Source organism: Paramormyrops kingsleyae, chromosome 12 (genome assembly GCF_048594095.1).
Source record: "Paramormyrops kingsleyae isolate MSU_618 chromosome 12, PKINGS_0.4, whole genome shotgun sequence".
NCBI lineage: Eukaryota > Metazoa > Chordata > Actinopteri > Osteoglossiformes > Mormyridae > Paramormyrops > Paramormyrops kingsleyae.
Window position 1 is genome coordinate 9,581,047 of NC_132808.1, and position 12,118 is coordinate 9,593,164.

General features: G+C 52.4%; 1 protein-coding gene across 1 annotated transcript in view; it reads left to right on the forward strand.

Annotated features, from left to right (window-relative positions):
- The window catches only part of LOC111839800 (uncharacterized), a 108,765-nt gene that overhangs the window by 55,282 nt on the left and 41,365 nt on the right, over positions 1 to 12,118 (forward strand). Inside the window, exons 11-13 of the mRNA XM_072718638.1 lie at positions 9,752 to 9,859; positions 10,265 to 10,357; positions 10,992 to 11,072. Of these exons, the coding sequence (XP_072574739.1) occupies positions 9,752 to 9,859; positions 10,265 to 10,357; positions 10,992 to 11,072 (282 nt within the window). The remainder of the gene's footprint in view (positions 1 to 9,751; positions 9,860 to 10,264; positions 10,358 to 10,991; positions 11,073 to 12,118) is intronic.

Consider the following 12,118-nt stretch of genomic DNA (forward strand, 5'->3'; position numbering starts at 1 on the left):
TCTGTCTCCTCAGCCTCAGTCTCCCCACCCTCTGTCTCCCCACCCTCAGTCTCCTCAGCCTCAGTCTCCCCACCCTCAGTCTCCCCACCCTCAGTCTCCCCACCCTCTGTCTCCTCAGCCTCAGTCTCCCCACCCTCTGTCTCCCCACCCTCAGTCTCCTCAGCCTCAGTCTCCCCACCCTCTGTCTCCCCACCCTCAGTCTCCCCACCCTCAGTCTCCTCAGCCTCAGTCTCCCCACCCTCAGTCTCCCCAACCTCAGTCTCCCCACCCTCTGTCTCCCCACCCTCAGTCTCCCCACCCTCAGTCTCCCCACCCTCTGTCTCCTCAGCCTCAGTCTCCCCACCCTCTGTCTCCCCACCCTCAGTCTCCCCACCCTCAGTCTCCCCACCCTCTGTCTCCTCAGCCTCAGTCTCCCCACCCTCAGTCTCCCCACCCTCAGTCTCCTCAGCCTCTGTCTCCCCACCCTCAGTCTCCCCACCCTCAGTCTCCCCACCCTCTGTCTCCTCAGCCTCAGTCTCCCCACCCTCAGTCTCCTCAGCCTCAGTCTCCTCAGCCTCAGTCTCCCCACCCTCTGTCTCCCCACCCTCAGTCTCCTCAGCCTCAGTCTCCCCACCCTCTGTCTCCTCAGCCTCAGTCTCCCCACCCTCAGTCTCCCCACCCTCTGTCTCCTCAGCCTCAGTCTCCCCACCCTCAGTCTCCTCAGCCTCAATCTCCTCAGCCTCAGTCTCCCCACCCTCTGTCTCCCCACCCTCTGTCTCCTCAGCCTCAGTCTCCCCACCCTCTGTCTCCCCACCCTCTGTCTCCCCATCCTCAGCCTCAGTCTCCCCACCCTCAGTCTCCTCAGCCTCAGTCTCCCCATCCTCCAATCCCGTTCTTGATGCCTTACCCCTCCCCCGGCTCTCAGGTCCAGAAGCCTCTGCACTTGATGTTCCTCTTTCAATCACTGAACTTAAAGAGGTATTGTGCTCCATGAGCCCAGGGAAATCTTCAGGGCCTGATGGCTTCCCTCTCCATCCCCTTTCTGAATTTTAGAAACTGATTTCTACTCCATTCTTCCATAACCTTCTCATCTATGATGATTTTACTGTTTAAACAAAGACCCCGCAGACTGTTCCGCTGCCGTCCGCTGTCCTTGATGAACTCCAATGTAGATGTAGATTCTTTATTTGTCACATGTAGTTATAGCTGCTGCAACATACAACGAAATGCTTTTTCTGGCAAAAAGTACCCCGGCTGTGCTATACATACAGAAGGAATAAGTACTAACATCACAGAAAGATAAAGTGCATACATTATATATAATACACATAAGTATACATAACATAACATAGCACTGTGAAAGTATAACTATAAAGTATAAATTGCACTGTATACAGATTGCACTGTGAAGATATAAATCTCACTGCAGATGTGCCATAAAGTGCAGATATGCAGATATTTTATAGTTATGGAAATGGATAGTAGAAGACTGTGTGTGTGTCGTTGTCTGTTATGTGCTGCAGTTGAGGAGTCTCACTGCTTGTGGGTAAAAACTCCTCCTAAACCGTTCAGTTCTTGACTTCAGCCTGCAGAGTTTCCCTGACCTCAGTGGCCTGAACAGTTTGTGGGCGGGATGGCTGGAGTCCCTAGTGATCCTGGTGGCCCAGGATCTGCACCTTTCAGCATAGATGTCCTGCAGGGCTGGTAGAGAGGTTCTCATGGTGCGTTCCGCTGTGGGCACTACCCTCTGCAGGGCTTTCTGCTGCTGTGCAGTGCAGTTCCCATACCACACCGTGATGTTGCTAGTCAGGATGCTCTCGATGACTCCAGTATAGAATCTCCTCTGGATGTTGATGGAGATCTTGAACCTCTTTAGACACCTCAGGTGATAGAGGCGCTGTCTGCCTTTAGTGATGAGGAAGTCTGTATGTGCTCCAGGTGAAGTCCTCATTGATGTGGACACCAAGGCATTTGAAGCTGCTGACTCTCTCCACAGGGGTTCCATTGATCTGTATTGGGGTGTGAGTTATGGTGCGTTCGTTTTTCTCTCGGAACTCGGAAATTCCGAGTTGAGTGACATCACGTCCGACAATCTCCCGTTCGAGCTACCCACATCTCGGAACAAACATGGCTGCCTCCATGAACACGTTGCTGTGTGTTGTTGCTTTATATTTTAGCAGATTTGGAGTTTTCCAAATGAAGAAAATGGAGAAATTTAGATTTTTCCGAGAGACAAACAAGAAACACGAACTAGTCAAACCACATTAAAAGCTTTATAAAATATTTTAGTACATTCATAGCGATATTCTTTTTTCGAACAGTAAATAAACTACAAACAAACCAAGTCGCCATGTTGAAATTACGTCACAAGGGCAACTCGGGCAACAAAATCTTATCCGACTTCAACGTCATAAAAGGGGCGTGTTTCCGACGGGAAGTGATGTTTTTCGTGACGTATCGTGACGTTTTCATCCGAGTTCCGACTTGGAGAGAGATAATCGAACGCACCATTAGCTCCTCTCTTTGTCTCCTGAAGTCAATCACCATCTCTTCTGTTTTCTTGATGTTCATGGAGAGGTGATTTGCCTCACACCACTTTGCTAGACCGTCCACCTCACACCGGTAGGCCCTCTCGTCATTCCCGGAGATGAGTCCTACCACCACTGTGTCGTCAGCAAACTTCACAATGGAGTTAGTGGGGTGCCTGGCCTTGCAGTCTGCAGTGTAGAGGGAGTAGAGAAGGGGGCTCAGCACACATCCCTGGGGGGCCCCTATGTTCAGCGTGAGTGTACGAGAGTACACATCCCCTACTCTCACTGTCTGTGGTCTTGCGGTCAGGAAGTTGTACACCCATTTGCACAAAGATGTACTGAAACCTAAGTCCTGGAGCTTATCCGTGAGGGTTTGGGGGATTATGGTGTTAAAAGCTGAGCTGTAGTCTATGAACAGCATTCTCACATAATTACCACATCCCTCATCAAGATGGCTCAGTGTGGAGTGCAGGACCTGTGCGACGGCATCTCCAGAGGATCTGTTTGTCTGGTATGCAGATTGTAGCAGGTCAAAGTTGGAGGGAAGGAAGGAGCTGATGAAGGGTTTCATGAGTCTCTCGAAGCACTTCATCACCACAGACGTCAGGGCTACCGGGCGATAGTCATTGAGGCTGGCTGGGCGGGTGTTCTTTGGTATCGGACAATCACTGATGTTTTAAAGCAAGAAGGGACCACCTGCTGGGCCAGGGAGGCATTGAAGATGTTGGTGAAAACCATGGCCAGCTGATCTGCACATACCTTCAGTACACGTCCCGGGATGCCATCTGGTCCCGCTGCCTTCCTGCAGTTAGTGGCCCTCAGAGCTCTCCTCACGTCATGCTCAGAGAGTGTCAGTGGTGCCGGTTCAGTAGCGGGGGCGGATGCAGCTCTCTGATTAGCCGCCATAGCAGGCGCCTCGAAACGCGCGAAGAAAGCATTGAGGTCGTCAGCTAGTTCCGGTTTCGTGCATCTCACAGTGCTGGGTTTATAGTCCGTAATTGACCGTAGCCCGTCCCATATACGTCGGGGCTCGCTGTGTTGGAAATGTTGGAAATGGAAATCTCCTGCTTGCGAAGGTTCTTGCTCTTCGGCTGCAGGCGGTGATTTGTAAATTTATTCACCCAGACCAAACTGGCTTTATTAAATCCCACCATGTCACTGACAACATACACTGCCTGCTGCATGTACATCATGCTGCTCCTTCCTTTCCTTTCCCAGCTGCCCTTCTCTCCTTAAATCTGAAGGCTTTTAATGAATTGGTCATTTTTGTGGAGGGTCCAGGACAGAATGGGCTTTGGCTCTTATTTTACCAACATGGTTCAGACCCTTTACTCCTCCCCCTCCTCACTCCTCCTGACTGATACCAACACTTCTCCTCCTTTTCTGCCCCTTCGAGGTGCCAGGCAGGGCTGTCCACTATCCCCTTTACTCTTTAATCTCTCATTAGAGCCCCTAACCACAGCTCTCCATCAATCAGATCTTATGTCTCCTTATATGTTGATGATCTGCTCCTTTATCTTGGCAAAGTCCCTGCTGATCTTCCTCATCTCCTTAATCTGTCTCAAACATATGAATCCTTGTCGGGCTATAAGATTAACTGGGCAAAGTCTTCTCTTCTTCCACTGCATCCTGCCTGTCACTTTTCATTTCCTTCTTCTATTCCTCAGACGAGGTCTTTCAGATACCTGAGGTTGGACATCTACCCCTCAGTCCTGGAGCTTGCAGCTGCCATCTTTCGCCGTGTTCTGGAGGGTATTAAGGTCTCCATTTCCTCACGGTCTTCTCTCTCCCTCTCATTCCACACAAGGGTGGCCATTATTAAAATGAATGTGCTGCCAAGCATTAATTTTATTAGCTCTATGCTTCCTCTTCCTCCTCCCCCTAGATTCTGGGCCTCTGTTAAATCTACCATTTCTATGTTTCTTTGGACTGTAAGAGACCTTCTGTGCGACATTTCACTATAATTGAAGTGTACCACCATGCTTTCACCCAAGGCCAATTATGGAGCTGGATCACTCTTCCCTGACACCCCCCTGCCTGGCTTCTTCCATCCATCACCATAACCTCTTAATCCCAACTGGGGTCGCCAGAGCCTAGAATATGTTCTTCCCTGCTGTCTAGCCTCTCTCCCTTTTTTACGCATTAAACTAAAATCCATCTCCACCTCTATCGGTCAGTTATCTCCCTGGCCCTTCACACATGGAGAAGAGTCAAAAAATTGTTGGACCCCTTCCTGAATTGACACCCCAGCACACCGTTACTCCACAGCCCTGTCCTGAATATTGGAGGCCCTGTTTCTAGCTCACCGTGGTCACAGTCGGGCGTTTCCACTCTGGGTGACATTTTTAACTGCTCAGGTCTCAAATTGTTTTAGTCTCTTATGTCCGCGTTTAATCTTCCTTCCTCGTCATATTTTTTCCAGCTGTGGTCTCTGCTTAGAGCTTGTAGTCTGACTGCCTTTCCCTCTGTTTGGAAGTCTGCCTTCTTTAATTTGGTGCTGCTTGAACTGTTTGCTCCCCGGATTAATAATTCCTCTAGCTCTGCCATTCAGAGTTGGCTTCAAGATGTGCAGCTAGTCAAGGGCTGGTTGGGGGTCATTTTGTGATTTTGTAATTTAAAAAAAAATTAAACTACTTGCCTTTGTCACGTTTCAGCAGGCAGGTGAGCAGGGAAGCAGGCGAGAGCCAAAATGACGGGTAATCAGGGTCTTTAATCCTTGACAGACAGACAGGTAGGGACATCTAATGGACAATACAATGCTGGATCTGGCATACATGGGGAGACGCGGACTAATATACACAGGACTAGGTAAACGGAACAGGCAACAGCTGGGCACAATCGGGGAAGCACACGTGGATAATGAGGGGGCGTGGCACACACTAGGAGCGGACGGAGCGGGGCGTGACATAACCCCCCCCCAAAGGCACGCACACCGGGCGCGCCCGAGAGGAGGCGACGGACGGGACGAAACCGGGGAACAGGACCTGGAAGACAAAAAGCAAAACATCAACCAAAAACAGGGAACAGAACAGAGACACAAAACAAGAACAAGGACCAAAAGAAAGACAGGACCTGACAGAGGACGGGGAACGCAGACAGACAGACCGAAAAGGGCGACACGGAGGGAACACCCACAGGCGACACGAAGGGGCCAGGAGTGAACAGAGGAGACACAGAGGGCAGAGGAGCAGAGACAGGAGGCAGAAAGGGAAAGGGAGGAGGAGCAGACAGGGGAGACCAAACAGGAACGGAAGGGGGACAAACGGGAGCCCGAGGGAGCCCAGGCGGGCGACGGGCAGCGGCCGGAGGGGCCGCAGGGGAGAGGGAGAAGGAAGCTGAAGGGGACCACCCAGGGGCCAAGGGAACGGGACGAGGGAGTGACGGAGGGGACACGGAGGGAGCAGAAGGGAACACCAGTGCAGGCAGGCAGGAGGGGGAAGCCGCGGCAGGCAGAGGCGCAGCCAGAGCCGGGGAAGGCGCCGTCCGACGCCCAGCCGGAGCAGGGGGGCCCGGAGGCGACCGACACGGAGCCGGAGGCGGGACCGAGGACCGGCACCGAGGACCCAGGGGGGGACCCGGCGGAGACCGCCGACCTCGAGCCGAAGGACCCGCAGGCAGCCACCGAGCCACAGCCAGGGGCCGAACGGGCGAGCCAGGGGGCAGGGCGGGCGGGACCCGGACCCGACGCCTGTGTCCTCTTCCCTTACGGGACACTGAAAGGCGGGGTCCCGGGTGGTGTTGGCTTTGTCGGGGCAAGGGCGAGGGAGTCAGGAGGGAGGTGCTCGAGGGTGTAGGATCGGGCAGAGCAGGGGGCGCCTCGGCAGGCACCTCCGTCGTGCGGCCAGCAGGGGGCGCCTCAGGCAGAGCGGAGGCAGCTGCAGGCGTGCAACCAGCAGGGGGCGCCTCGGGCAGAGCGGAGGCAGCTGCAGGCGTGCGACCAGCAGGAGGCGCCTCGGGCAGAGCGGAGGCAGCTGCAGGCGTGCGACCAGCAGGAGGCGCCTCGGCGGGCACCTCAGGCAAAGCGGAGGCAGCTGCAGGCGTGCGACCCGCAGGGAGCGCCACAGCGGGCGCCGCCATCACACGGCCAGCAGGGGGCGCAACCGCGGCCACCTCAGGCAGTTCAGGCGCCAGCAGGACCGGCGAGACAGGCAGTTCAGGAGCCGGCAGGACCGGCGAGACAGGCAGGTCAAGAGCCGGCAGGACAGGCGAGACAGGCAGGTCAAGAGCCGGCAGGACAGGCGAGACAGGCAGTTCAGGTGCCGGCAGGACGAGCGCCGCCGTCACGTGGCCAGCAAGGGGCACCTCGGGTGTGCGGCCAGCAGGGGGCGCCTCGGAGGGCACCTCAGTCGGAGCTGCAGCGGGCACCCTCAGTTCCTGGTCACCAGGGGGTGCCGCAGCGGGCGCCGCCATCACGCGGCCAGCAGGGGGCGCCACAGCGGGCGCCGCCATCACGCGGCCAGCAGGGGGCGCAACCGCGGGCAGTGCCGCAGGCAGAGCGGTGGCAGCTGCAGGGACTGCAGGCAGGTCAGGCAGGACAGGCGGGTCAGGCAGGACAGGCGGGTCAGGCAGTGCTGCTGGTAGCGCGGCCGCAACAGCAGCAGGCGGTGCCGCGGGCAGAGCGGCGACAGCAGCAGCAGGCGGTGCTGCTGGCAAATCCGGATCAGGCAGTTCCGGAGCAGGCAGGAGGGGTGCCGAGTGCGTTGGCGCTGCCCCTTTAAGGGCTCTCGGGACCCGGGGAATAGCGTCCCTTACGGCGCGTATCCCGCCTAGACCCAGGCGCTCCGGCCGATAAAAACAAGCCTCCAGCGGAGGTGGCTTCTCCGCACGGAAGCCGGCCAGGCGGGCAGCAGCAATGTCGTCCCAGGCAGGGAGAAGAGAGCAGGCGCCCAGGTAGAGCGGCGAGGTTTCTTCCGCTCGGCTCCGGGGCTTCATCCGTCTCCCCGCGTTGCTTGCGGTGGGCAGCAGAGCTGCTTCCGGCACGTCGCCCTGATTCTCGGCAAAGCGCCCAGCTCTTCCCTCCGCGAGCCGGAGCTGTAGGCGGCGGAGGCATTTACGTGCCCTCTGCAGCGGGTACTGTTGTCCGGGCGGGCGATCCTCTGCCAGGAGGTCCGCGCCCCTCTGGGCCAGCTGCAGGGCCACGGGGTCCTCCTGGACCTCAGGCTGGGACCGCCAGAACACAAAGTCTTGCAGGAGACCGAGCCGGTGGTGCTCGGTCTCCCGCGTTGTGTTGTTTGGGAGATCCAGCATTCTGTCACGTTTCAGCAGGCAGGTGAGCAGGGAAGCAGGCGAGAGCCAAAATGACGGGTAATCAGGGTCTTTAATCCTTGACAGACAGACAGGTAGGGACATCTAACGGACAATACAATGCTGGATCTGGCATACATGGGGAGACGCGGACTAATATACACAGGACTAGGTAAACGGAACAGGCAACAGCTGGGCACAATCGGGGAAGCACACGTGGATAATGAGGGGGCGTGGCACACACTAGGAGCGGACGGAGCGGGGCGTGACAGCCTTTTTATTTCTGTTTGCTTATTTTCACAATATCTACTTTCATCATTATTTTTTCCTCACCTTTCAGCTGCACTCCCTCTGGGGCTGGATGCGCTGGTGCCTTCTTCTGTTTACGGATTTTTGCTTTTGCTTGTTCTTTCAGGGTGCTGCCTCAGGGTATGAGGGGGTGGGAGGGTGTTGAGGGGGGGGGGGGGGTCTGTTGTGTTTCCTTCTATGTTAATACTTGTTCAATAAAATTTTGATCACAAGAAAAAAATATACACACCATCCGCAGTCTCCATGGTACCCAACGTGCTGAGGAGCAGCCCAGCTCACACATAACGTGAGCTACAGACTATCAGGCGATCACTGACACGCCTGCTCTTAAAGGAGACACCACTGATGCACTGATCTTTGGCCCCATTAAGCATCATCCTACCATATGCAGCTTCCTGTTTGCCTCCAAAGAGTGTTTTGGCAGAGCTTCCTACTTCCAGTTGAATATGGCCTCTCCTGATGTAACTGTCCCTGTCAGTCTCTCTCTGGGAATCACTAAATCAACCTCCTCCTCCTCTGTAGCCTAAAAACACTAAATCAACAGCAAAGACTCCACAACATAAACTCAGCACATGATGAGCTGCTCCTGGCTGTTTGCTACAGTAGCTACATGCTCACCTACAGTCACAGACTCTGTCGCTCCGTCTGTCCTGTTTGCTGCTTGTTCTGTCTCTGATGCAGCGTTTCCTCAGGCTTCTTTGTTTAACCATGATAATCTAGCTGTGTATTAGACCAGCCTATAGGCGTGTGATCTGTGTCTCACCCCAGTCACATTTCTTACAGAATAAAATGGCTACCTGTCACTGCGCTCCTTTCATTACCTTTTGTCTAGCATATTGCTCTTCACTGCCACGTAAACTTACTGAGGCAAAGGATCATGGGAGTTGTAGGTTTCATTACTAATGTCATTTACATTCCTTACATTGTGAAATTACAAGGGAAAAAAAGTTGCAAATTGAGCACATAGTAACCGGTGTTGTTCAGAATTAATTTGAACACTATAAATACAGAAAAAATCTATCGCTAGCCATGATAATTATATAATAATTATATGCACTGTCACTCGAGAAATAGTGTGAAACTGGCTAAACAATCTGGAGCCTAAATCTAAAACCCAAGGGGCCCCGAGCCCCTTCAGTCTCTATCAGCATGACGCCTCTGCCTGCAGGTGCTCTGGTCCCCCCCCCCTGCAGGTGCTCTGTTCCCCCCCCCCACACACACACACACAACAACATGCATTTAGTTAAAATGGGGTCTAAAAATGGCCCATTGTGTGTGAGTGGATGTGCCCTGTGATGGACTGGCACCTCACCAGGGTGTACCCTGCTCTGGGCTTTTTAGGGATAGTCTCACCATGGGACTGTGCTTGAGAAGGGGTTATGATGGATGGATGGATGGATGGATAGATAATATATACTGTATGTTAATTTAGTTTCTTTTGGCTGAAATGTACAACATGGATTGTTTTTTTTTTTTTTTACTATTAATATGTACATTTAGGCATGTATGATGAAATGTCCAAGTCAAACACTCTAGGATGTGCTTTTCATACCACATTGTTCAATAAGGGATTCAAACCCAGAACCCCCAGGTGACAGGCCTGTGCAGGACCAGTGAACACAATCTGTGTTTGTACTCTGTCTGACATGAATTTCATGGTGACTGACTCTATTCTTACTTTATTTTAGTTGCTGTCAGTGTTTATTTGGCAAAATACTCAGCTGTAGCTTGGCAAGATCTACTTGCAACATTTTCCACTTTATTAATGTTTCCAGTCGTCATGGTTTTATTCCCAGGTAAGTACGTTTTCATGTTTTGTAAAGTACATATTTAAAATTTGTTTTAGACTTTGGAACTTCAGGAACACTGGGGCAGAACTTGGTATAGAGGTATTTATTTGCTACACTGTAGTGAATGAGACACACAAACGTCAAACTTTGGAATGACATTGATATTTAAAAGTGTGCTTTTCATAATTAATATCTATACAATTAGGGAATTGTGATACAATACCCAAGTGAAACACTGTTTCATAACCCATTTAAATCTGTTGTGCACTATTAATGCAGCATCCAATATGGGATTCAAACTTAGAACTCCAAGGTGACAGTGCTGTGCAGGGTTTCAAACACAGGATCACTGAACACATCTGTTTTTTCATTCTGTGTCTGGTGACTGACACTTATCTTCCCTTATTTCAGTTGGTCTCGGAGTGTTTCGGATAATACGCTCCCGAAGGAAGGGAGAAACAGTACGACTTAGAGACATTCTTGCAATCATGGGTTATTTCCTGTGTAAGTATATTTATGTGGATGTATTTGTTCACATTAACATTTATGTCCACTGGCATATTAAGAATTCTGACCAGAATGAGGTTTAGAGCTGTTTCATTTTCCGTGGCACACAGGCCCAGTGGGCAGCACTGCTGCTTCTTAACTCCAGGGCTGGGGGTTCGAGTCCCACCTCTGCTCTTTGTGTGGAGTTTGCAGGTTCTGGTGTTTGACAGATTACACTTGTACCCTGGGCACCTGACATTTTACCTAGTAGGATGTTATTGTGTGGACCTCATGTAAGGTGACATGTAGGGTGTACGGGCTGGGGGGGGGGGCACCTGGCTGCCATGCAGGATGGTCCGGGATCCCCCCCAGCCGACATGTGCCGGCCCCCACCTTCATCACACCATGGGGTTTTGAGGGACCCTCTGATTCACAGGGGCATTAGACTCCTTGGCCTGTGTTTTGACCCCCGCTGCCCTCGGATGATGGGCCTTACTGTGCATGACATCACAGTGCAGTCAGGCCCTGGGGACGGCAGGATTTATCTCAGGGGAAGAAAAGCCCAAGGACACTTTATTATTTAATATCATGTTATATCTGTATAGACTGATGAGAGAATGAGGGTGTCTGATTTGCTCTCTTTGCTTTACAGATGATCCCACAATGTTTAGCATGCTGTTCCTTGCTATTTATTCCCAACTCTTTGCCTGGATGAGCGGCACATTTAAACTAGGTGAGTCTCCCTGCATTTTCATACTTATTATGTGTGTAAATGGAGGGACAGGGCAACTGGGACACAGCAGAACCAGGTGCAACCACAGGCCAGGGGTTCAAGGTCCGAATGAGGACTGCTGGGGAGCTGGGGCTTAAACAGGCAGAGGGGAAAGGAGGGAACTATAGGCAGCTGCATTGATAGGAACTGGTGGAACTGGTCTGGCGAGTTCTGAATGGTGCAGGGAGGAGAGACTGTGAGCACCCTCTGCTGGTTCCCAGAGGTATTGTGACACAGTGGGCAGTACTGTAGCTTCACACTGAGGGTTCGATTCCTGGTTCTGTGTGTGTGGGACTGAGCCCTGATTGGTCTAAACCCGTTAATTCTGACTTATGTGTGGTCTGGACAGCAGAGGGATTGATGGATAAAAACGCGTTTGTGTTCACAGTGAAAAGCGAGTTTATGACACTGTCTCTTTAATTGTTACTCGTAAGTGTGTTACTCGTAAGTGTGAGGGTTGAGGGTCACGCAGGTTTGGGCAGAATACTATGAATAAGCATGTAGTGTCTCAATGCTGAATGCACAGTCCTGATTGTATTCAGTATTATATTCTGGTAGGATACTCAAAACGTACCTTATTCAGAATACCTTTAGACACTGTTATATGTTGTAATGCCAAGAAGGTCAATTGTATTGGTAATGAACAGCCAAAATAACTTTTGGAGCACGTGAACATCGACATCCCCAAACCACTACCAGAACGCTTTGCATCCAGGTCAGCCATTCCAGGGTGCAGTGAAACCTCTCCACCAGGCCGTCACTCTGTGGCCGTAAGGGAGTGGTACAGGTCTTGTTTATGCGCAGCCGGCTGCACAGGGAGGCAAACACAGCAGACTCAGAGTTCATCCCCAGGTCACTGTGCATAGTCTCTGGCTCCCTGAACCAGCTAAACAGAACCTCCACCAGGGCATCTGCAACTGTCTCCCCCTCCTGGTCAGGGATGGCATAGGCTTCTGGCCACCGGGTGATGTAATCCATCCCTGTGAGCAGGTACCTGTTACCCCTGT